The sequence below is a fragment of the Lissotriton helveticus genome, chromosome 5_1, assembly GCF_964261635.1.
Source record: "Lissotriton helveticus chromosome 5_1, aLisHel1.1, whole genome shotgun sequence".
In the NCBI taxonomy this organism is placed as follows: domain Eukaryota; kingdom Metazoa; phylum Chordata; class Amphibia; order Caudata; family Salamandridae; genus Lissotriton; species Lissotriton helveticus.
In genome coordinates this window covers 227,204,792-227,229,836 of record NC_136065.1, presented here as the reverse complement: position 1 = coordinate 227,229,836, position 25,045 = coordinate 227,204,792, and the positions used below count along the sequence as shown (strand labels likewise).

At 43.7% G+C, this 25,045-nt stretch overlaps 1 protein-coding gene across 2 annotated transcripts in view; it reads left to right on the top strand.

Annotated features, from left to right (window-relative positions):
* The window catches only part of LOC144754367 (uncharacterized), a 110,251-nt gene that overhangs the window by 59,674 nt on the left and 25,532 nt on the right, over positions 1 to 25,045 (top strand). For both annotated transcript variants that reach the window (XM_078642065.1, XM_078642064.1), the window contains exon 3: positions 4,757 to 4,888. In XM_078642065.1, the coding sequence (XP_078498191.1) occupies positions 4,757 to 4,888 (132 nt within the window). The remainder of the gene's footprint in view (positions 1 to 4,756; positions 4,889 to 25,045) is intronic.

Genomic DNA, 25,045 nt, shown 5'->3' with positions numbered 1-25,045 from the left:
CCCTAACTTTTACAGCTCCTATTCATTACAAACTGTTTCCTAATTCTATTTTTTTACAAAATAGTCTTTGTTCTTCTTCTAATCTAGACTACTTTCTACATTCCTATCCTGCTTCTACCATCACTCTCTGTGCTACTACTATGTACGATTATGAGTCGGTCTGTGTAGGTAGGTAAGCTTGCCCAGTCGGCAAACGGTGTTAAACAAAACTCTGATCCAGCAATAGCTCTAGTGCAGTCATCTGGTTGCCCTTGCTGTTTATTCCAGTCTTCTTAATGTAAGTGCTTTGACAATTTCCAACAACAAAATGTCAATGTTTACACCAAGAAAAAGGTACCAGTTGCCTTTTTGATTTGCTAGGAGCACATACCATCCCGCTAGTGTTTCAGGGACTATTCTGCACATAAAGAAGTATGGACAAGAGAAATAGGACATTATTGATGATCGGTGCAGTTCGACTTTCCACATACCTCAGTCCGAACAGAAGTTGAACCCCCAATCCCCTGACCGACTATCTAGTGTGTCTGACTAATGATTTTACGACACAGAAGAAGACTACCGCCGAGTCCCGGCCTATCTGAGTCACTGAAACATGACTGCCAAGTGCAGTAGTTCAAACCCTTGCGCTCACTCACTCGTGAACAAAAACCACACAGTGTTTGTTAGTTTTAAAGTTTTATTTTCATTTAAGAAATGAAATAATGATTTCTTTATTTTTAATAGAGTAGTATTCAGAGCGAGTACTGCTGATAGATGACGTTAAAGTTTAAACAACATTCCCATGAATCAAATTACTTCCGCAGAGTTCTTCAATCTGTGGGGGCGCGACACCATCTCAGGGGGGGCGCACACTCCACACTAGCATCTTAACTTTCAGAGTCTTTTTACTGTCCCAAGGCGTGCAAGTCTTCACTCCTTTCAAATGTTTATTTGCGAGCTCCGGTAACAGAGCTGGAGGAGGGGGGAGGGAGGGGAAATAGATGAGGCACGACTTGCGCTTTTGTCCTGTATAAAGCGAACAGTTAACCTTCCCAGGAGGGGGTTAATTGGTAGAGCTGGGCTGCTTCAGCTGCAGTGGGAGGAAGGGTCTCTGCTAAAAACGAAAACAAATGAACAGACAGTCCTGTTCCTTTGCGTTTGATTTCATAGCAGAGACTCCTTGCCTCCCACTGCAGCTGAAATTACCTCTGTTCCTTGCTTTCAGTTTTAGCAAAGGAGACACCTGCTTCCCAAAGCAGCTGAAGCATTTCAGCTCTACCAGTTTAACCCCGTCCTGGAGGAAGCTGTTAGCAGAAAGGAGACAACGTTAGCAGTGGCGGAGGAGGCAAGGTGCATCTTGGATCCGGACTGATCAACGGCTGTGATCCTCCTGGGTCTAAGTGCAGCTTTTGATACGGTGGATCATAAGATCTTAATCCACCGTCTCAGTACTCTGGGAGTAACAGGTACTGCGCTGCAATAGCTCACTTCCTTTTTGGAGAACCGAACCTTTCAGGTCTGGGAAGGTGAGGCTCGCTCCAAACTGACCCTCCTTCAGTGTGGGGTTCCACAGGGCTCATCGCTGAGCCCTACCTTATTTAATGTCTATATGGCCCCTTTAGAGGAGGTAGTGAATACCTTTGGGATCAAAGTAGTCACCTACGCTGACGACACCCAACTAGTCGTCTCGATTTCCCAAGAAAATCATTGCGTGGAAAATTTTCATTCATGCCTATCGGAAATCCACTCTTGGATGAATAGGTCCCGACTCAAATTGAACGGAACCAAAACAGAGCTCATGCTGCTAGGCCACCACATCGCATCATTACCTAATTCCATCTGGCCTGCATGCCTGGGGACGCGCCCACTCCTAAGAAGGAGTTAAAAAGTTTGGGGTTCTGGTTTGAGCAGGACCTGTCCTTCAAGACCCAAGCCAAAAAGACAGCGGGCATATGCATAGGGCTACTTCGCTCTGCCCGCAAAATGTTACCTCTGCTACCAGAGCAATCGAGAAAATTACTTATCCAGGGCCTAATTCTATCAAGGCTAGACTATAGTAATGCCTTATATTTGGCCGCACCTGAAAATACTATCATTACTCTTCAATGAGTCCAAAACTCGGCCGCAAGGTTGCTTACAGGTACCCCGCGCAGAGCATCAGCCAGACCGGCACTCAGAGCCCTTCACTGGCTGCCAATTTGCGAACAAATTAAATTTAAATCCTTATGTATTGCCCATAAGTCCCTACAGGGGAAAGGACCCCCTATTTTAGGGAACCTTGTCCGCCTCTACAAAGCTTCCAGGTCCCTACGCTCTGATCATGTTAACTTGGCTATCGTCCAGAGAGTCAAGAGGGCCCATACAGGGGGACGCCGCTTCTCTGTAAATGCGGCAACCCACTGGAATGCCCTCCCTGTTGGGATTCGCACTGAACAGAGTTACACTAGATTCCGTAAACTCCTTAAAACCTTTCTGTTTCCCCGGGACCCTTAAACTCTGGCGCCCCCCTCAGTATCCTTGGTTCTACAGCGCTGGGACACACTCGGCAGCCATGCGCTTTATAAATCCATTTTCATTTCATTAATTTCTTCAACGTTTCTTTTAAATTTACACAGGCAGGTGCTCCAACGCCCACAGGGCTTCAAGTTACCAAAAGAAAAATGACAGCCAGCCATGTGTTTTTTAAACAGCCTGCAAATTGTTTGTCTTGACACCAAATATACTTATAAATAAATATGTATACATTTGTAATGTGACTTTTCTGTCTTTGTTCCATTTTATTATCAGTCATGGACCATTCAGGCAGCCCTAAAACACAATTAAAAGAGCTACTATTTATATGTGCTGTTCAAAGTATGTAGAGAGAAGTACTGACAATGCAGCTTTAGGTGACTATTTTAATGGCCCTGTTGGTACAAACAATGAGCTGACAACCCTAACCATAAAACTGGAAGTTTGTTGCAAGATCAGCACATTCATTTCCTCCACCCTGATCCCTGGTTAATGTCATAATAGCAATAGTTTAACATATCTGAAACCCTACACTGCCGTTAATAACCTGCTGTGTTAGTTCAAGTGTCTGGGAATGCACCCTGCATTCAGACAACTCACTCCTCATTCTCGCCCTTCACTTTCATGCTCACAATGCACTCATAGTGATCACAATGCACTCGCACAGATCACCATGCACTCACACCATTCACCCTCTCACCCTGCACTCACAGCGATCACAATGCACTCACAATGATCACCCTGCACTCACACCGATCACCCTGCACTCACACCATTCACCCTGCACTCACACCATTCACCCTGCACTCACACCATTCACCCTGCACTCACACCATTCACCCTGCACTCACACCATTCACCCTGCACTCACACCATTCACCCTGCACTCACACCATTCACCCTGCACTCACACCATTCACCCTGCACTCACACCATTCACCCTGCACTCACTCTGATCACTATGCACTCACTCTGATCACCATGCACTCACTCTGATCACCATGCACTCACCCAGCGCAGAGGTTTAATGTGCCTGCTACAAAGAATGTGTACCATTCAGATCAAAGGACTGAGTGTGGGTAAACAATGAGTAGCACTATAAAAAAAATGAAATATTTGCCAGAAAGGTGCTATAAAGAGATGGGGTGCATTGTTGGTGAGTGGTAGTGAGGAAATTCATGGAAATGGGGGAGGGGCGCCAAAACAGACCGTTGCACTATGTGAGACCAGTGCTAGGGCCAGCCCTGGATAGGAGTGTTAGCCCCCCCCGAAGTTCGTGTCTAGTTGCGCCCCTGTACACAAGTATGGGCATGTCGTGCCTCATCAAGGTTTTCGTCCTAAATTACAAAAGGACATATTTACATGCACTGCAATCCAGCCTTTCAGGGGTTCCCTTGATAGAAGCAGCTCTGTTTTTGCCCCGATGGCCTGGAATACTTCCTAAACAGATTCTTGTTAATACTGTTTTGTTTAATTTCTTTTTAATGTGATTGAGTCTATAACTATTTGCAGATAAATGTTTTAGTTTCATGCAATTTTAGATCTAAACGGGTCCACACATTTATGTTGGTGGTGTTACTACTAATCGAGGTCATGTGTAAAACAAAGCATCCTAGTAAAAAGAATTTGCGCACATTTTATCTTGGAAATTTGTGTTTTGAGTTGTGTAATAATCCTCGGTCACTTCACCACACCCATTCACAAACCTGCAGTTTACTAAACACTCTTATTGTGTTAAACATTATTTGCCGAATATGGCCCGTGATATGCACGTGGCAGTCGATTATGTAGTGTACCAGATTCCAGAAATTTCTGTCAGGTTGTAGGGGGGGGCCCAACATCTAAAAAAAATCAACTGGGGTGGCTCAACCTACAAAAGTTTGAAGACCTCTGCTTTAACGTAATAGTTAACAGACACATTAAATTATTAGAATAACTGTGCGGGAGCCCCCACCTTTTTTAAAGTACTTAAAGTACTGCTGGTGATGACTTACTAGTAGTTGGTGAATCGTTCTGTTGGCAGAAGGGCAATGTAATCTTCTTTCTGTAATTAGAAAAATGGTGCACGTTAAGCAAGAATTCATCAGTTGTCCTAAGAAGTGTAGCATTTAATGGACTAAGCATATAAAAAGTTAACACCCTCCCCAAAACCGTTAACACATTTTCTATTACTGGGATTGAAAAAAACTATGTAACATTTTCTTCCATTACGAGACGAAATAGGGGGTTGTGTATGGCATCTGAAAATATGACATGTTTTTTCTAGACGTCACAACATCTGATCCGGCACAGATGACCACCAGTGCCGGGGCCAGCAGTGCGGAGGGCTCCACTCTAGGGGCGGATGCGGCAGCGCCACCAGGAGGAGCTGGGGGGGAAGGCTCGGCGGCGGACGGTGGTAAGTTATTATACTCCTTACTTATTGACATTTTTTAGTAGGCTCGCAAAGGAGTGTATGATGTACTGTACAGTACACAGTACACTAGTACAAGTACACTGTACTGTTAAGAACAGTTACTAATTTAGAACTACTTTTTTGGCTATCACGGAGAAGACAGTCAACCTTGACTTGTAATAGCATTACTTCTCGGGTAAGCAATGGCCCCCTCTATTTGACTTCAACTCAGCTGGCAATTTTTTATCGTGAAGCCAAGTCATATCAGATGAACTTTAGGGATGTGAAGAACGAAAAGTGAAAGAAAGGTGAAACGAAGGATGAGCGAGTCCTAACATTTATGACTGTAAAGAATGGTGTTTTTGAATGCAAGTCAAGAGAAGAAGACGGTGGTTTCCAAAATATAATGAAAAGGGTGTTAGTTGGTTGTTGAGAAAAAGAAAACTTGGTACATTTGAGACATTAAGAAGAATGATAGATGCACTTTGGAAGCCTGGATGTTATCTTCTTTTTCCTCATCGATAGCAGAGGTGTATGATGTAGTAGAGCAGACGCTGAGTGGATAAAGATTGTTACTTTGAACAGCCTGTCCGTGCCAGAGTAGCAAAGCTGAGGAAATCCAAATACTAGAATTTGTGATTGTTCACAAATACTCCCTGCCTTGACTTACAGTACTTTACTTTATAAGCACAGCATCTATTGTGTATGGATTGTATAGTTGACAACATTATATCAAGTCAAGTCCTTCCCTCCGCCAATTATGGGTACCACACTCACTCCCTATGTTAATAATTTTATTTCAGCTGTGTCATTGGTGGACTATCGCTGTAGTTCACTCAATCTATCAAAACAAAGCACCTAAAGGCATCCATCATCTAACCAAAGATCATGTGATCGGCAGGATAATGATATATGATCAGAATTGAATAATCTTCATTCTTCTTTTGTAGTAGTCGGCTCAAGGCCCGGGGGGGCAGTGCGAAAGATATCATTACATTGAGCGGTAGCCCTTGATGTAACCGAGTATGGCCAGTGGCAGAGCCACCCCTATAGAAAAGTAAGAGCTTCCTATCCCCACCTGCATGTACTGCTTAAAGTACTGCGAGTCTGCGTCATCATGGGTTGTGTCTGTTTTTCTTGGGGGCAAGCTGAGTGAGCTGCCATGCCGGCTACCACAAGTTCACGTACCAGTAATTTCTTTTGCAAAACAAGAGAAAAAAACAGAAGACTTTTTTTAGTACTCTGACTATGTATGTATTAGTGAGTCCATCCCTAGTCCTGCTAGTGGAATTCCTGAAACTCCCAGTAATGTCACAGGCCTACAAAGACGGCGGAAAGATACATGCCAAAATGTTATACTGTGTTTGCTACTTGCTGGTGTTACTGAGAGTCAACTTTCCGTTGAATTATTTTGACTTTATGTTAAAGACTATTGGCTACAGTATTTTTCTTTCTTTCTTCATATAGATGCTACTCCGAAAAAGCTCACCCGAAAGGAGATGGCTGTCCGGGCCAGGGCCCGTAAGCTGGAGGCTATTTGTGCCGAGTATCGGCGGCTGTGGGCTCGGGAGCAGGAGGAGGAGACGGCAACCACTTCATCCTCCTCAAGTGCCCCGTGTCCACCAGCCAGAAGCCTCCAGCCAAACGGAGCCGTGGCCCGACAGCCTCCCACTGCTGCCGCACAGCAGCAACACAATCAGCTGCCCCCCCAGAGCCTGGATGGTACGTCAGCGCCCCCTCCGTAAAAGAGTGGAGAACCTGGAGCGGTTGGCCGAAAAACATCAGCACCAGCTCCGGGGCCTCCGCAAAGAGCTGTGGGACGTGCAGCAACAGCTGTCCACACTACCCCACCGGAGGTCCCTTGCCCCTTTTTTAAAGACTGTTGGGGGGTGGGAATTGGGTGTTTGGGAAAGGGGACTTTTGGACATTGGTTGGGGTTAGGCAGGGGGGTGAGTTGGGTTAAATTTTTTTATTTTTGGACTGCATGAATATATTTCTTAATTATTTTTCATACCAAAACATAGTATACGAGTTCATATTCTTTTTTGTGGGGGTGGCGGTGGTTACTGGACGTTTGGTTTCTTCCAACTTACCAGCAGGAATGAAACATCTAGTCCTGAAATGTACCAAAGTGCCCGTAACCGAGTTAGTGAATTCAGTAGCCCTACTAGTACTTTACTAGTAGTACTGGCAGTCTCTGCTCTCCTCCCATTGCTAGCCCATTATTCTACCTCTCCAAAATGCTTATCTTACCTGTGATTCGTGTTTGAGAATAGGGGTAGCCACAGAGCTGCCTGCATGGCAAATGGTGATTAAGGTTGGTTGTTGACTTGAATCCTCGACGGATGAAATATCATTGTTGTGCTGGTAGTAGTAGTGGTACACACTGGCAGTAGTAGCATATGAAAAAAAAGGAAATGAAGCATTGAGTATCCTGAGCGTAGCATTAGAAACAGTACAATAGATAGTACGCTACAGAACAGTGCCATAAATTGTAGCCTAAGCAGTGCTAAAGTATTCTAAATATAAGTACTAGTTTCATGGACTATGACTACTATAAGAAATATTATGAAGGCAAAGGATACTTAAACATAAGAATTAACCATTTGATTTGTCATGTGTACGAGCATGATATTTGATGCTCAATCCACGATGTCGCACATGAAATTCCATTTTTCTAAATTTTTCTGGTGCTTAAACCTTATCCTCCCCTGCAAGTGTGTGGAATTTCTTGTTGTTATTTAGTCATACCTCGATGAAAAACCACACAGCCCGGGGGAAGAGGGTTAGGGTTTTTGAAGATTGGATAGGATTGAGGTTTTTTTGGGAAAAGTTTTGTGGAGAGAAGAAAGAAAACAAGCATTTACAATGCAATGGTTTTGCCTTTGTTAAAGTTTGAGCTACTGGCATTGCTCTTGACAATATTTTTATTTATGTTTTTTTCAACATAAATAAATGGCATTGTCATTTACAATGCCACAAGCTTTATCTCTCGCAAATGACACACACAAACACCCACAGAGAGCCACCCCAACACACACTCAGAGGCCTCCCCACACACACACCCACACAGACCCCCCCACACACACACCCACACAGAGCCCCCCACACACACAGCCACACAAATCCCCCCACACACCCACACAGCCTCCCTACAAACTGCGAGCCCCCCCACACACTGCGAGCCCCCCACACACTGCGAGCCCCCCCACACACTGCGAGCCCCCCACCACACTGCGAGCCCCCCCACACACTGCGAGCCCCCCACACACACTGCGAGCCCCCCACACACACTGCGAGCCCCCCACACACTGCGAGCCCCCCACACACTGCGAGCCCCCCCACACACTGCGAGCCCCCCCACACACTGCAAGCCCCCACACACACTGCAAGCCCCCACACAGCTGCAGGTAGAAGACACGGGCAATGCTGGACCTGTAAAAGAGAGGAAGAAACATTACATTAGCAAAATAAAGCAGATGGCTTACCTCAAAGATAAAAACACAGCAGCATACATACCGCCGGAACCACTTCCTGCACAGCGGAGCACACAGCTGCAGGTAGAAGACACGGGCCATGCTGGACCTGGAAAAGAGAGGGGAAAAAATTACATTAGCAAAATAAAGCAGATGGCTTACCTCAAAGATAAAAACACAGCAGCATACATACCGTCGGAACCACTTCCTGCACAGCGGTGCACACAGCTGCAGGTAGAAGACACGGGCCATGCTGGACCTGTAAAAGAGAGGAAGAAACATTACATTAGCAAAATAAAGCAGATGGCTTACCTCAAAGATAAAAACACAGCAGCATACATACCGTCGGAACCACTTCCTGCACAGCGGAGCACACAGCTGCAGGTAGAAGACACGGGCCATGCTGGACCTGGAAAAGAGAGGGAGAAACATTACATTAGCAAAATAAAGCAGATGGTTTACCTCAAAGATAAAAACACAGCAGCATACATACCGTCGGAACCACTTCCTGCACAGCGGTGCACACAGCTGCAGGTAGAAGACACGGGCCATGCTGGACCTGGAAAAGAGAGGGAAAAAAATTACATTAGCAAAATAAAGCAGATGGCTTACCTCAAAGATAAAAACACAGCAGCATACATACCGTCGGAACCACTTCCTGCACAGCGGTGCACACAGCTGCAGGTAGAAGACACGGGCCATGCTGGACCTGGAAAAGAGAGGGAGAAACATTACATTAGCAAAATAAAGCAGATGGCTTACCTCAAAGATAAAAGACAGCAGCATGCATACCGTCGGAACCACTTCCTGCACAGCGGTGCACACAGCTGCAGGTAGAAGACACGGGCCATGCTGGACCTGTAAAAGAGAGGAAGAAACATTACATTAGCAAAATAAAGCAGATGGCTTACCTCAAAGATAAAAACAAAGCAGCATACATACCGTCGGAACCACTTCCTGCACAGCGGTGCACACCGCTGCAGGTAGAAGACACGGGCCATGCTGGACCTGGAAAAGAGAGGAAGAAACATTACATTAGCAAAATAAAGCAGATGGCTTACCTCAAAGATAAAAACAAAGCAGCATACATACCGTCGGAACCACTTCCTGCACAGCGGTGCACACAGCTGCAGGTAGAAGACACGGGCCATGCTGGACCTGGAAAAGAGAGGGAGAAACATTACATTAGCAAAATAAAGCAGATGGCTTACCTCAAAGATAAAAACACAGCAGCATACATACCGTCGGAACCACTTCCTGCACAGCGGTGCACACAGCTGCAGGTAGAAGACACGGGCCATGCTGGACCTGTAAAAGAGAGGAAGAAACATTACATTAGCAAAATAAAGCAGATGGCTTACCTCAAAGATAAAAACACAGCAGCATACATACCGTCGGAACCACTTCCTGCACAGCGGTGCACACAGCTGCAGGTAGAAGACACGGGCCATGCTGGACCTGGAAAAGAGAGGGAGAAACATTACATTAGCAAAATAAAGCAGATGGCTTACCTCAAAAAAAAAAAACACAGCAGCATACATACCGTCGGAACCACTTCCTGCACAGCGGAGCACACAGCTGCAGGTAGAAGACACGGGCCATGCTGGACCTGGAAAAGAGAGGGAGAAACATTACATTAGCAAAATAAAGCAGATGGCTTACCTAAAAAAAAAAAACACAGCAGCATACATACCGTCGGAACCACTTCAAAATAAAGCCACTCCTCCTCCCGATGACACGGCGGAGGCTCGGCCGGCTGGGCCAATCCCAGCGCGGCCCTTGCTGTAGACGGACGGCTGCTTCCTTCGGCAGGAAGGTGGGTGAAGGCTCAATGCAGACCCAGATTCGGGGGCGTTCCCGAGAATCGGCTTTCGGCTGACGTAGCGTGACGTCGGCAAAAGCCAAAGAATCTCGGGAACGCCCCCGAATCTGGTCCGGCATTGACGGACAGGCCCCTCGTCCAATGGCTAGGCTCCATTTATGGAGCCAGCCAATGAATGACGAGGGCCGACCCAAACCCCACTACAGTTCTCATCAGGTTTTCGCCTGCGCGAAAAAGATGCGCAGAGCGCATCTTTTCGCCAGGCAAAACCTAAAAAACACTGCATGGACAAACAACAAATGAAGAGAAACACATTTTTGGATTCAAAGATAACCATAAATCTTTTAAGGGACATAAAGGTAGTACACTACTGCATGCATGAAGTTGTTTGCTAAACGGATGGTTAGGTTACTGAAAAGTTGTACTTACTACATCTTATTAGTAAGTTTGAGGAAACAATTGGACATTGACACTAGTACAGGGCTGCATTAATTACGCAATTTCACTTGCCTTTCTGCCCTCATAGAGAATAAACACTTATTATTAGTACATTAAGCTAGTTATAAAAATAGCAAAGAAACGTATGAAATAGCTGGAGAGATGACTTTGAAGCAGAGAACAAAGAAACGCACCTACTCACATTCGTAAAAGTTCAAGTTTACAACAATAACATTTAAAAGATAAGTAGAAGTTAAGAGAGAATACTTTAACTTTATGTTGTAGTTGTCCTGTTGAATTGGTGAAGTTGCATGTTCCTCTTATTCGCGATATACTCCTCCATTCCATCTTAGGCTCCATTGATCAATATTGGTGACCAGACACACTGTCCACTGGCTGCCTGATGAGTAATTGCGGATTACGTCTGAGTTCAGCGTTTGTTCCATGGCACATGGTAAAAGCCGTCCTGTAATTTTTGATGGAAAACAACAGGAAGTGAACCACTTAAAAAAATCTAAGGTACGCTGTGTAGTGCAAAAATAACACTTTCAGTTTTCAGAGCTGACATTATTATTATATACAATCATCACTTCAAAAGTGCGTAACCTGGTTCTCCTTTACAAGGATAGTAATAGTAACTCTGGTTGAATTCTGCGGATCCACCATGGATTTCCTTAAAGAAAATTGCAAACAAAATTAGACTTTCCCAGGAGTGCTCCCAGACCCCTGAACCCAGTCGGCAAAATGTAGAACACCCCCAAGTAGCCCCCTAAAAACATGCAATACTGCTACCAGGTTGAACCCTAACTTCAAAACGTGCCAAAACGCACTCTGCAAGTAGGCCCAAACCCCCCTTTTCCACCGTGGATTTTCTTCAAAACACTTGCAATCAAAATTAGACATTCCAAGAGTGCCCCTAGACCCCGTAACCCAGGCGCAAAACTGTAGAACCCCCCCAAGTAGCCCCCCAAAAACATGCAATACTGCGACGGGGATGAGGCCTAGTTGAAAATCAAGCAGAAAGCGCACTTTGAAATTAGGCCCAAAAGACCCCTTTCCCACCATGGATTTTCTTCAAACCACTTGCAATCAAAATCAGACTGTGCCAGCAGTGCTCCCAGACCCCAAAACCCACCCCAAAAACCTAGAAGCCCCCCAAACAGCCCCTCCCAAAACAGACAAGTGAGCAAAAACGGAAAAACTTTTTCACCATGGATTTTCTCCAAACCACTTGCGCCCGATATTAGACCTTCCCAGCAATGCCCCCAGACCCCTCAACCCACCTGCAAAAAAGTAGAACACCCCCAAACAGGCAAAAATGCAAAAACTCACACTTAGAAAATTTAGGGCCTACCTTCAATTCAGTCCAAACGATGGATTTTCTTAAAAACAAATGCAATCAAAATTAGACTGTGCCAGCAGTACTCCCAGACCCCAAAACCCACCCCAAAAACCTAGAAGCCCCCCAAAAACAGGCAAGTAAGCAAAAACAGAAAAACTTTTCCACCATGGATTTTCTCCATACCACTTGCGCCCGATATTAGACCTTCCCAGCAATGCCCCCAGACCCGTCAACCCACCGCAAAAAAGTAGAACACCCCCAAACAGGCCAAAAGCAAAAATGGAAAATGTGACACTTGCAGCACTCTGCAGCTAGGCCCTAACTCCCCTTTCCCACCATGGATTTTCTTCAAACCACTCGCAATCAAAATTAGACTATCCCAGCATTGCTCCCAAACCCCCCCAATCTAGAACACCCCCAAACAGCCCCCCAAAAACATGCAATACTGCTAGGCCTCAGTTTAAATTGTGCTAAAACGCTATCTGCAACTAGGCCCAAACCCCCCTTTTCCACCATGGATTTTATTCAAACCACTTGCAATCAAAATTAGACCTTCCCAGCAGTGCTCCAAGACCCCCCCAACCCACCCCCACAAATCTACAACAGCCCCCCAAAAACATGCAATACTGGTAGTTTCAAAACATGGCAAATTGCGCTGTTCACCAAAAATTGCTGTTCAACTTTTCAGCACTTCCACTACTTCGATCCTCTTGACACTTGCCTAGACACTTGTTCCAGCGATTCCCAAGAATCTCAGCAAGGCAGAACAAAATCGAACCACTGCGCTCTTTGAAGAAGAAGAAGAAGAAGGTCTATGACTAGTTTTCACTTAGTTTTCACCCAAACACACACGCTCGCAAAACACCAAAAAAGGCCAAAATTCTGCCAATTCTGGACCAAAGAACGCCAAACCCCCCTAAAACCTTGCCAACATAATTATGAAGGAGCCTGCATCAGACCCTGAGCCCTAGACTCAGCGGGAACCCTACCAACTTAAGCCCAAAAACCCTAGTAAATCGCACTGAACCCTAAACCCTAGATATGCTTTGTCTGTCTGTGTCAAAGAGCCTAGGTATGCTACATCAGGATGCTTCACTCAGTGGAGCCTGCCTTGACCGTCTGCATGGCCCTACCGAAAGCATGGGCCAAAAATCCGTTCCGCCCAAGAATTTGCGATTTTTCTGTAATTTCGCGAGATTTGCGTAAAAACCGAAAAACAGCAAATTTCGCAAACATAACGGATGTTTGGCCCAAGCTTGAGGCCGTGCCATGCAGACGGTCAAGGCAGGCACCACTGAGTGAAGCAACCTGATGTAGCATACCTAGGCTCTTTGTCAGACAGACAAAGCATATCTAATTGTATGCAGCAAGCCACATAGTCCTAATTTTACATGAAATGCTGTCTGGAGTGGACTCTGCCTGGCATAACAACAACAGTACACTGCCTCGCCCTTGACCACTACATACCACGGATAGACAGACATGTAGTTCTGCTGTAGTAGTTGTTGTAGACTGGTTTACCTGTTTGCCACTCACGAATTGGCCATAGTTCTTCCGTAAACCGACGCTGAGGATCCTTCCATCCCAGTGAGTGACTGTAAAGAAAAAAGATATATTACTTAATCAATTATCATGGTATATTGGCAAGTGAGTCCACTCCAAGGACATTTTGCATATTGTAAAATGCAAAAAAAACAGTAAATGCGGTGCACAGCAAGTTAATGTGGTCGTTTGTAAAAATGGTAGTTTGGGTTCTTTATATAAGGGTGCTCCTGCTGGTGGCGTAACCGTCCGTTTACGCCGATAGTGAACTCAACAACGTGGGCACACAGCTTGTGCGCACATCCCAGCGATGGGCACTCCCTCTGGTTCGTCGTATAAGACAGACTCCTTTATATTTATGAATCAATTTATTATTGTTTCAATTGAATTTCAATGAATATAGATTCAGTTCATCACATTCATTTCAATTTTTATATGCTTCAAATCTTTTCAACAACTAGGCGCTGTCGACAATGGTGCTCCAATGCATTTCAGGCTGGAGTCGCCCTTTCTCAAGGAGCTCTGAAAATAAGAACGGCAGTCATTTGCATCTTAGTTCAACGATGTAACAACTCACATAGTAAATTCAATGTTTACACATGAATGGTACACTCTAAATAAACCAAATGTGTTTTACAATCATCCATAAACCGTGATGGAAAGCCGTGTTTCATGTGCTCAGGTGACATAAGAGTATTACGCATGGTTTATCAACGGCGGACACGTGAAAAGTGAAAGGGTTGTGTGATCATGCCGGGGGTGGGAAGAACCTGAATTAAAAAGATGCTCACGTAATTTGACAGTCAACTTCACTAATCGCGGAAGCTGAAAAAATGCAGTTGAATCGGAGTTAGTATAATGATCGTGATTTATAGCTGCAAAGCGTTAATGTCCGCCTTGGTGGGGAATGAAACTTACCGAAGAGTTTCAAAGCGGGTACATGGAAGTCTCCATCATGTTCGGCTGGCTTCGACTAGCAGTGCTGGCGCGTACGTGCTTACCATGCACGTATGTGTAAACATAGGGGAAGGACTTCTGTTTAACGATACATCATGAGCATAAACAAAGGACTAATGGCCAAAGTTTAGATGTTGGCCATCTTGAAACGGGGGATAATAAAGAGGATGAATAATAAAGGAATACCGATGTTGGAAGAGCAAAAATGTTTGGAAAAGTGTGTGTTCGGTGGGAAAAAAGGAGTGTATATTTTGGGCTAAATAGAACATGATAAACAATAGTAGCATGATTATATATAACATGTAACATTTAGAGTCATGTAAACAAACAATGTACAGTAGCACAAGAGTTTTTGTGTCCATATGTACCATGTCAGGTACTTATAAAAAACAACTTAGTTCGATACGGTCATTAAGACCGAATGGTTTCAGCGACTGCAAACGGTAAATCCAAGCGTTTTCTTTTTGTAGAAGCATTTTGTTATTGTCTCTTCCTTCTTTTTTTTGGATCATTTCCAACACCATGAATTTCAGTTGTGCTACATTGTGCTTATGTTCCATGAAATGCATGGCCACGCTGGATCTTTCTTGTTTTGTCCTTATGTTTGACTTGTGTTCGTTCAAGCGGGTTTTGATTTTTCTTTCTGTTTTTCCTATATAGATCTTCCCGCATGGGCATTTCAGTAAATAGATTAAGTTGGACGAGTCACATGTTGCGTTTACATTAATTTTGATTTCTGTGCCCTTCATTGGGTGGTTTATTTTATTGCCTTTAATGATGTTGTTACAACTATTACAGTTGAGGCAAGGTCTGGTGCCTTTATATGTAGTTTGTTGCGGTGTGTCTCTTGATAAGATTTCTCTCAAATTATTGGCTCTGGTGTATGCGAAGATTGGTGGGTCTTTGAAAAGATCTTTGAAATCCGGTTCTGACGATAGGATTCTCCAATGTCCCAGTATGATTTTTTTTGTACCTTCCACTGAGTGTGGAGTATTTGGATACTATCACCATCCTTGTATCTTCATTTTTTGTAACTCTAGTGAGTGCCTTTTCACGTGAGATCACAGAGACCTTGTTCATGGCTTCATTTACTACTTCAGGTGGATAACCTCTTTCAATGAATCTTGAGTTCATTTCAGTCAATCGTTTAACGCAAACTTCTGGGTTTGAGACGATGCGTTTCACTCGCAACATTTGGCTAAAAGGTAAATGACGTTTGAGTGTGTTCTGGTGAAAGCTGGAATAATACAGTGTGTTATTATGATCTGTCGTCTTCCTAAAGAGGTCAGTTTCCAGACCTGTGAGGGACCTTGTGATGGATACATCCAGAAAATTGATTGTTTGTTCATTCATAGTCCATGTAAGTTGAATTTGTTGGTCTTTGGTATTGAGTGTATTCAGTTCATTCTCTAGCTGATTCTTCGTTCCGTTCCAGATGAAAAATAAATCATCGATGTAACGTGTGCACATGAGCAAGTTGTTTGTCCATTCAGGATTGTCATAGATGTAAGCTTGTTCGAAATTTGCCATATATATATTTGCATACGTCGGTGCGGCGCAATTGCCCATGGACATGCCCGACAACTGTTGGAACCATTGATCGTTGTGAGTGAAATAGCTATGGTATAGCGTAAAAATCATAAGTTCCATGAGTAGGACTTGCATAGGTTCTGGGATATCGCTGTTTAGCAGGATTTTTTCCACTGCGTCAATTCCTCCACCATGTGGGATAGACGTGTATAAGCTTTTCACGTCTGCTGTGCAGAGTATCAGGTTGTCAATTTCATTGATTTTGACTTCTGAGAGTTTAAGTAAAAACTCAGTAGTATCTTTCACGTAGCTTTTTAAATTCTTGACAAAAGGTTGAAGGTAACGATCAAGGAATTTTCCTACGGGCTCATGGAGAGACCCCTTGGTAGAGACTATCGGCCTCATCGGTGGATCCATCAGACATTTGTGGATTTTAGGCAGTATCGTAATCGTTGGGCTTTTTGGGTATTTAACCAATAAAAACTTTTTGGTACGTTCATCGATTGTTTCTTTTTCAAGTGCTTTGGTGACAATGGCGACTAATGTGGCTTTGTATAGGCTGGTAGGATTGGATTCCAATGTCATATATGTGTCAGGATCCGAAATGTGTTCAAGCATTTTAGCCTCATACATGCTGGAATTGATAACGACGAGTGCGCCGCCTTTGTCTGCTTTTATGCATTTGATTGCTTTGTTATCAGCAATTTTTCTTAACGTACCATAATCTTTATGTGTGATGTTTTTCCTATTGGATTTTTTGTTGAAATTAATTTTCTCCAAATCCTGTTTAACTAATGTCTCGAAGGTGTCAATACTTTTGTGGCTGGTTGGTGGCATGTAGGAGCTGGATGGACGTAAACCACAAAGTTGATCAGGTTTTTTTTTCGCTACCGGTGGAAGTATGTGTGATGAACTGAATCTATATTCATTGAAATTCAATTGAAACAATAATAAATTGATTCATAAATATAAAGTAGTCTGTCTTATACGACGAACCAGAGGGAGTGCCCATCGCTGGGATGTGCACACAAGCTGTGTGCCCACGTTGTTGAGTTCACTATCGGCGTAAACGGACGGTTACGCCACCAGCAGGAGCACCCTTATATAAAGAACCCAAACTACCATTTTTACAAACGACCACATTAACTTGCTGTGCACCGCATTTACTGTTTTTTTCCATAATTAATTTTCCGCCCTCAAGGCGGTAGCACGCATCGAAATCCAACAATGCAATACGAGGAAATTTCTAAATCAACAGAAGCTAGAGCTAGCCTCTTGGCATATGGAGATGAAGAGAAAGAACGCATCTATGCTCTAATAAGTGATGACTTATCACAAGAAACCACCAGTCGCACAAGAGAACAGTGTGTCAAACATCTTCTTTACTTATCAAAACGCAGGATCAACCAACAACTACACGCCAAAACACTAATTAAATATCATCAAGCCTTACGCATTCCTCGTGGACTAAGAATCGCGCTTAAGCCTTCCCTTTGTAAGAATTCAAAAAGTTTCCAAACCAAATGGAATGCTATTTTGAACAAATGCAGCCTCGACTTAATCCTTCTCATCATAGAGGAATTGTCCACAATCCTCACAGAATTGACACATGAAATCAGTGAAGTGGAAAACGAATTGAAAGGATTTACCACATCGAAAGAACTATCTCAAATGCTAGAGGATGTGAAAACACAACTAGAGAAACACACTAAAGACATCAACGACCGGAAAATTAGAAAATTTCGACGCGACACGCTCGATTACAAATTAGATGAGGTATACACCTGGGCTGACATATATGCACAACGTCGTCGCAATAAACCATTCAGCCAACACACAGACACATCCTCATCTGGAAGTGACGTGTCTAACCGTCCACCGAAAAAAAAAAACATTTGATGAGAACAGGAATAGAGAACATACAACAAATCAACCAGAGGAAAATGCATGAACATCTGGTCCTTTTTTAGGGGGAGGCCCACAAGAAACCGACGACCCAGGCGGAGTAAGAGAAAAGGACAAAGAAGCACCAACCACAAGAAGTGTCAAGAAGGACAACAGAAAGAAAGGGAATCGCTAGTAATTAACATTTCAGATACTAAACTGTCAAACTACGAAATCAACCTTTTACAAAAAGGTACATCATTCATTCCAACCACTTTCACCAACCACCTGGAATTGGAGACAAGCACCTTCAAATTAACACGTAAATTGAGGCTACGCCATTTTTTTGAAAATGTACTTCCACCGGTAGCGGAAAAAAAACCTGATCAACTTTGTGGTTTACGTCCATCCAGCTCCTACATGCCACCAACCAGCCACAAAAGTATTGACACCTTCGAGACATTAGTTAAACAGGATTTGGAGAAAATTAATTTCAACAAAAAAACCAATAGGAAAAACATCACACATAAAGATTATGGTACGTTAAGAAAAATTGCTGATAACAAAGCAATCAAATGCATAAAAGCAGACAAAGGCGGCGCACTCGTCGTTATCAATTCCAGCATGTATGAGGCTAAAATGCTTGAACACATTTCGGATCCTGACACATGACATTGGAATCCAATCCTACCAGCCAATACAAAGCCACATTAGTCGCCATTGTCACCAAAGCACTTGAACAGGAAACAATCGATGAACGTACCAAAAAGTTTTTATTGGTTGAATACCCAAAAAGCCCAACGATTACGATACTGCCTAAAATCCACAAATGTCTGATGGATCCACCGATGAGGCCGATAGTCTCTACCAAGGGGTCTCTCCATGAGCCCGTAGGAAAATTCCTTGATCGTTACCTTCAACCTTTTGTCAAGAATTTAAAAAGCTACGTGAAAGATACTACTGAGTTTTTACTTAAACTCTCAGAAGTCAAAATCAATGAAAATGACAACCTGATACTCTGCACAGCAGACGTGAAAAGCTTATACACGTCTATCCCACATGGTGGAGGAATTGACGCAGTAGAAAAAAACCTGCTAAACAGCGATATCGTAGAACCTATGCAAGTCCTACTCATGGAACTTATGATTTTTACGCTATACCATAGCTATTTCACTCACAACGATCAATGGTTCCAACAGTTGTCGGGCATGTCCATGGGCAATTGCGCCGCACCGACGTATGCAAATATATATATGGCAAATTTCGAACAAGCTTACATCTATGACAATCCTGAATGGACAAACAACTTGCTCATGTACACACGTTACATCGATGATTTATTTTTCATCTGGAACGGAACGAAGAATCAGCTAGAGAATGAACTGAATACACTCAATACCAAAGACCAACAAATTCAACTTACATGGACTATGAATGAACAAACAATAAATTTTCTGGATGTATCCATCACAAGGTCCCTCACAGGTCTGGAAACTGACCTCTTTAGGAAGACGACAGATCGTAATAACACACTGTATTATTCCAGCTTTCACCAGAACACACTCAAACGTCATTTACCTTTTAGCCAAATGTTACGAGTGAAACGCATCGTCTCAAACCCAGAAGTTTGCGTTAAACGATTGACTGAAATGAACTCAAGATTCATTGAAAGAGGTTATCCACCTGAAGTAGTAAATGAAGCCATGAACATGGTCTCTGTGATCTCACGTGAAAAGGCACTCACTAGAGTTACAAAAAATAAAGATACAAGGATGGTGATAGTATCCAAATACTCCACACTCAGTGGAAGGTACAAAAACATCATACTGGGACATTGGAGAATCCTATCGTCAGAACCGGATGTCAAAGATCTTTTCAAAGACCCACCAATCTTCGCATACACCAGAGCCAATAATTTGAGAGAAATCTTATCAAGAGACACACCGCAACAAACTACATATAAAGGCACCAGACCTTGCCTCAACTGTAATAGTTGTAACAACATCATTAAAGGCAATAAAATAAACCATCCAATGAAGGGCACAGAAATCAAAATTAATGTAAACGCAACATGTGACTCGTCCAACTTAATCTATTTACTGAAATGCCCATGCGGGAAGATCTATATAGGAAAAACAGAAAGAAAAATCAAAACCCGCTTGAACGAACACAAGTCAAACATAAGGACAAAACAAGAAAGATCCAGCGTGGCCATGCATTTCATGGAACATAAGCACAATGTAGCACAACTGAAATTCATGGTGTTGGAAATGATCCAAAAAAAAGAAGGAAGAGACAATAACAAAATGCTTCTACAAAAAGAAACCGCTTGGATTTACCGTTTGCAGTCGCTGAAACCATTCGGTCTTAATGACCGTATCGAACGAAGTTGTTTTTTTATAAGTACCTGACATGGTACATATGGACACAAAAACTCTTGTGCTACTGTACATTGTTTGTTTATATGACTCTAAATGTTACATGTTATATATAATCATGCTACTATTGTTTATCATGTTCTATTGAGCCCAAAATATACACTCCTTTTTTCCCACCGAACACACACTTTTCCAAACATTTTCGCTCTTCCAACATCGGTATTCCTTTATTATTCATCCTCTTTATTATCCCCCGTTTCAAGATGGCCAACATCTAAACTTTGGCCACTAGTCCTTCGTTTATGCTCATGATGTATCGTTAAACAGAAGTCCTTCCCCTATGTTTACACAAACGTGCATGGTAAGCACGTACGCGCCAGCACTGCTAGTCGAAGCCAGCCGAACATGATGGAGACTTCCATGTACCCGCTTTGAAACTCTTCGGTAAGTTTCATTCCCCACCAAGGCGGACATTAACGCTTTGCCGCTATAAATCACGATCATTATACTAACTCCGATTCAACTGCATTTTTTCAGCTTCCACGATTAGTGAAGTTGACTGTCAAATTACGTGAGCATCTTTTTAATTCAGGTTCTTCCCACCCCCGGCATGATCACACAACCCTTTCACATTTCACGTATCCGCCATTGATAAACCATGCGTAATACTCTTATGTCACCTGAGCACATGACACACGGCTTTCCATCACGGTTTATGGATGATTGTAAAACACATTTGGTTTATTTAGAGTGTACCATTCATGTGTAAACATTGAATTTACTATGTGAGTTGTTACATCGTTGAACTAAGATGCAAATGACTGCCGTTCTTATTTTCAGAGCTCCTTGAGAAAGGGCGACTCCAGCCCGAAATGCATTGGAGCACCATTGTCGACAGCGCCTAGTTGTTGAAAAGATTTGAAGCATATAAAAATTGAAATGAATGTGATGAACTGAATCTATATTCATTGAAATTCAATTGAAACAATAATAAATTGATTCATAAATATAAAGGAGTCTGTCTTATACGGCGAACCAGAGGGAGTGCCCATCGCTGGGATGTGCACACAAGCTGTGTGCCCACGTTGTTGATATTGTAAAATGCAACATAGTGGCCCCTGAATTTGAAGTACAATTTGAATTTAACAAGGTAAAAAAAAACAGAGTAGTTGACATGAGTTACAATTACTGTGTAAAAGATTAAATAATAACTAAGACAAGACATATGATTCATTTCATGCACAAAAAACAAACAGCAATTAGTTTCATCAGAGCCAGACAGCCATTGCTGTCCACTGCATGCCATCTTCTCAATTATTCATTACCTGTTCTACTTTTTTTCCGCATCTTCTTCGGAAAGTGAGGGCCCACATGGCAGCCTCTCCTGTCAATTTCAGAAGCAACTCTTGTCCGCAATCAGCAAGCATGTAGTCAGTCAGTAATTTCTGTCCCACTTGGGGGGACTTGTCTATGAAAACAAAGTTTTTTTTATTCATTTCTTCGTAATCCATCTGCCTTGAGGGAAATGGATTGGTGGAGTCTGGAGGAGGAGGTTAGAGGAGCATGATTGAATTGTGAACTTGTGAACCTCAGGAATGCAGACTGCGGCACCTTCAAATCAATAAGGAAAATAAGATGAAGACAGTGCTGCTGATGGACTTGTTGTGAGTTTTGTTGTGGTAAAAGTTGCAAAACAAAGAAAGACACACAGGAATAAAAGTGAATAAGGACGGAAAAAAAAGGAAGTCATTTTCAGGCCTCGGTGTCGGGGAAGTAGAGCTCGTCCTGAAACTATGAATTGAGACAGGAGTAGGTCAGCTAACAGAGAAGAACTTCCGTCACCTAAGTCGGTGTCCTCTTCTTCCAGCGTGCATTCACGTATTTTGTAATCTGATCAAGATGAATCCACTTCATACCACCAGTGTTAACCTCTCCACATTTTTGGGTGAGAGGAGGGTCCTTTTTCAAGTTACAATGTCACCAGCAGCACTGAAAACACGTTCAGAAGACACGCTTGCGAGTGGGCAAGACAAATAATTTAGAGCCAGGTTGGTGATCAGTGGCCATAGAGGCCTTTTCCTATGCCAATACAGAAATGGGTTCTGATTAACAAAGACCTCTGTTGGCTCATCCAGATAGGCCTGCACCATCGACTCAAGGTTCTCCACGGTTGCTTCACTTTGCGTACCATATGTGGCCTTTGCAGCACTGGAACGAGCAAACCCTTGATGAGTTAGCCAATCCGCTTCCGACAATATCATGGGTGGGCCTGGTGCAGGTGAGGGTGATGATACGGTTGCTGCTGGTGTCGTTAACGGCTGTGAGAGAAAGTGACTCCCTTCGGCCACAGATTCAGAAGTGGAACTTGACGCCGGATGGCCTGCTGATTCAGTTGTACTTCTCCCAGCTCCTTGAATTTTCTGCCGCTCTTTTTCTAACCAAGTGGCTGACACAGCTAGCCAATGTTTGTACTTTGAAACATCTGCTTCATCAAAAGGAATGAATGCTTTGCTGGCCACTGCCTTTTTGTACTGTGGATCCAGAATAGTGGCACAAATGTAATGTTGTTCTGTATGAATGTTTTTAAGCCTTTCATTGCCAACTAGGCGGCTTAATAACCTCTCCGCCAACTGATATGCGTCTTGCTTTTCAGCATCATCTCGGAACGTTGAAGACACCGCCTTCATTTGGTGCTCTAGCATGACCTACAATGAGATAGCTTTGCCCAAAGAACAGTCCGCCCTGCTGACTACACGCGTGAAGACCTCAAAGGACGAAGCATGTCTGTCAGGCTTGCAATTAGCTTCCATTCTTCCAACTCTAGCCTCATGTCTTTCATAGTAGAACCCAGTTTATAGACATAATCATTTATTACCCCCCACTGCTCAGACAGACGCTCAAGCATGTAAAAGGTTGAGTTCCAACGTGTTGCCACCTCCTGGATGAGTCCTTTGACTGGCAGTCTACGTTCATGTTGAATGCTCCTCAACTCCTTCCGGGCCTTAAAAGAATGGCTGAAATGTGTGCAGATTCTTAGGCAGGTGGTCAGTAACTTGATGACTGTGTTTTCTTTTTTCAAGTAATCTTGCACCACGATGTTAATACTGTGCGCCAAACACGGCACTCTGAAATAGCCACCTTGATGCATGGCCTTAACTATATTACTGCCATTATCCGTGGAAACATAACCAACTGTGCGATTTCGTGGATGCAGCCATTCAGAGACCTTCCTATCAAACTCGTCCAAAAGGTTAGGTGCAGTATGAGTTTTCTTCCTGGCAAACATGGCTAATGTTGCATGTTTCCGAGTAGCTTGAAAAACTGTGTCCGGGTCAACACCTGGATTTGTCTTGTCTCTAACCCCTGCAAAAGAGACCCAGTGTGCAGTGATGCACATGTAATCAAGGGCTTGGCAACTGGTCCACATGTGTGTTGTCAAGTGGATAGTGTGAACAGCATTCTTCTGCAAAGCGGCCCCAATCACCTCCAGCACATCTTGATGTAGTGCTGGAACCGCAACTCTGGCAAAATAGGACCGGCTAGGAACCTTCCATTTAGGGCAGACTGTTGCCACAAATTCTAGAAAACCCATCCCTTCCACGAAAGAAAAAGGGAGAAGGTCCAGCGCTAGCATTTTAGCCAGCTTTGCGTTATACAGACGTACCATAGGGTGGTTGCGTTCAAATGGCGCCTCCGACCAAAACATGCTTCTAATGGTGGGCTGGACCGTTTTACGTGACGATGATTATGATGATGATGCAGACTTCAAACCAGTTAGGCTCATTGATGTACTTTTTTGCATTGGTGTCTGTCCCAGACTCTGTGTGCCTCATACATGTTGCAGGGGTAGAGGGTGTGGGCGCTACCACTGCAGTGCTGCTGCCAGGGGTACTGGGTGTACCAGAAAAAATGACGGTCGGTTCTTGACTTCCCCCCTGCACAATCAGCCCCTCATCAGCATCAGATGCAATGTGAATGGATACATTTGGATCAGTTCTACTTTGGGCTTCCTGGATGTTTCTTAGGTGCGCATACAACTGGATAGTGTGGTGTTTTTTGAGATGACCTCTCTGGCCTCCGGTACCATAGTTGGTACCAAGCTTACCCCGACTAACTAATACTTTACAAACCGATCAAACGACCATGTTTTCCGCCTTTTCGCTAACAGTAAATAAGTCCCAAACTGGGGGACTGGAGATGTCTGCTGGTGGTGGAGGTGCTACTTTGACTTTCAATGCCAGATGAAGTGGAGGATGGGCGTGGCTGAATTTGTTTCTGTTGTTCACTTACAGCACCACTACTTGAGGTAATGGAGGTCGAGCTGGATGGAGGTCCCTGCCGGCCCTTCTGACTAAAAAAGATGGAAGCTGTAGGTCGTGTTGGTGTTGTAGTTAACTGCGTTGGTGATGGTACCAGTGCCACGCCGCCCATATCCCGCTCAGCAGCCATTCGGGATAGGGTCAAAATGTCTGTCTGCTGCATGCCCGCTGGGGCTAGAGTGACGTCTGATGACTGGGTCGTCGTCAGACTGTTCATCAGCAGCAGAAGACACCACTTCTTGTTCGTCCTCATCACCCATAAGTCGAAGTCTTGCGGGAACCTTCCTTTTAGACTTAGCTACCTTTGTCGGCTCATGGCGTTCCTCACTCTCAGACTGCATTTGTGGGTTCCAATCAGGATCAAGGTCATCAGATTGAAGGGGGCTTGAAGAAGAACTTGTAGTAGTAGTAGTAGTAGTAGTAGCCCGGGAGCAGGGACACTTGTGATTTTAAACTTGTGTAACTTGTGTAT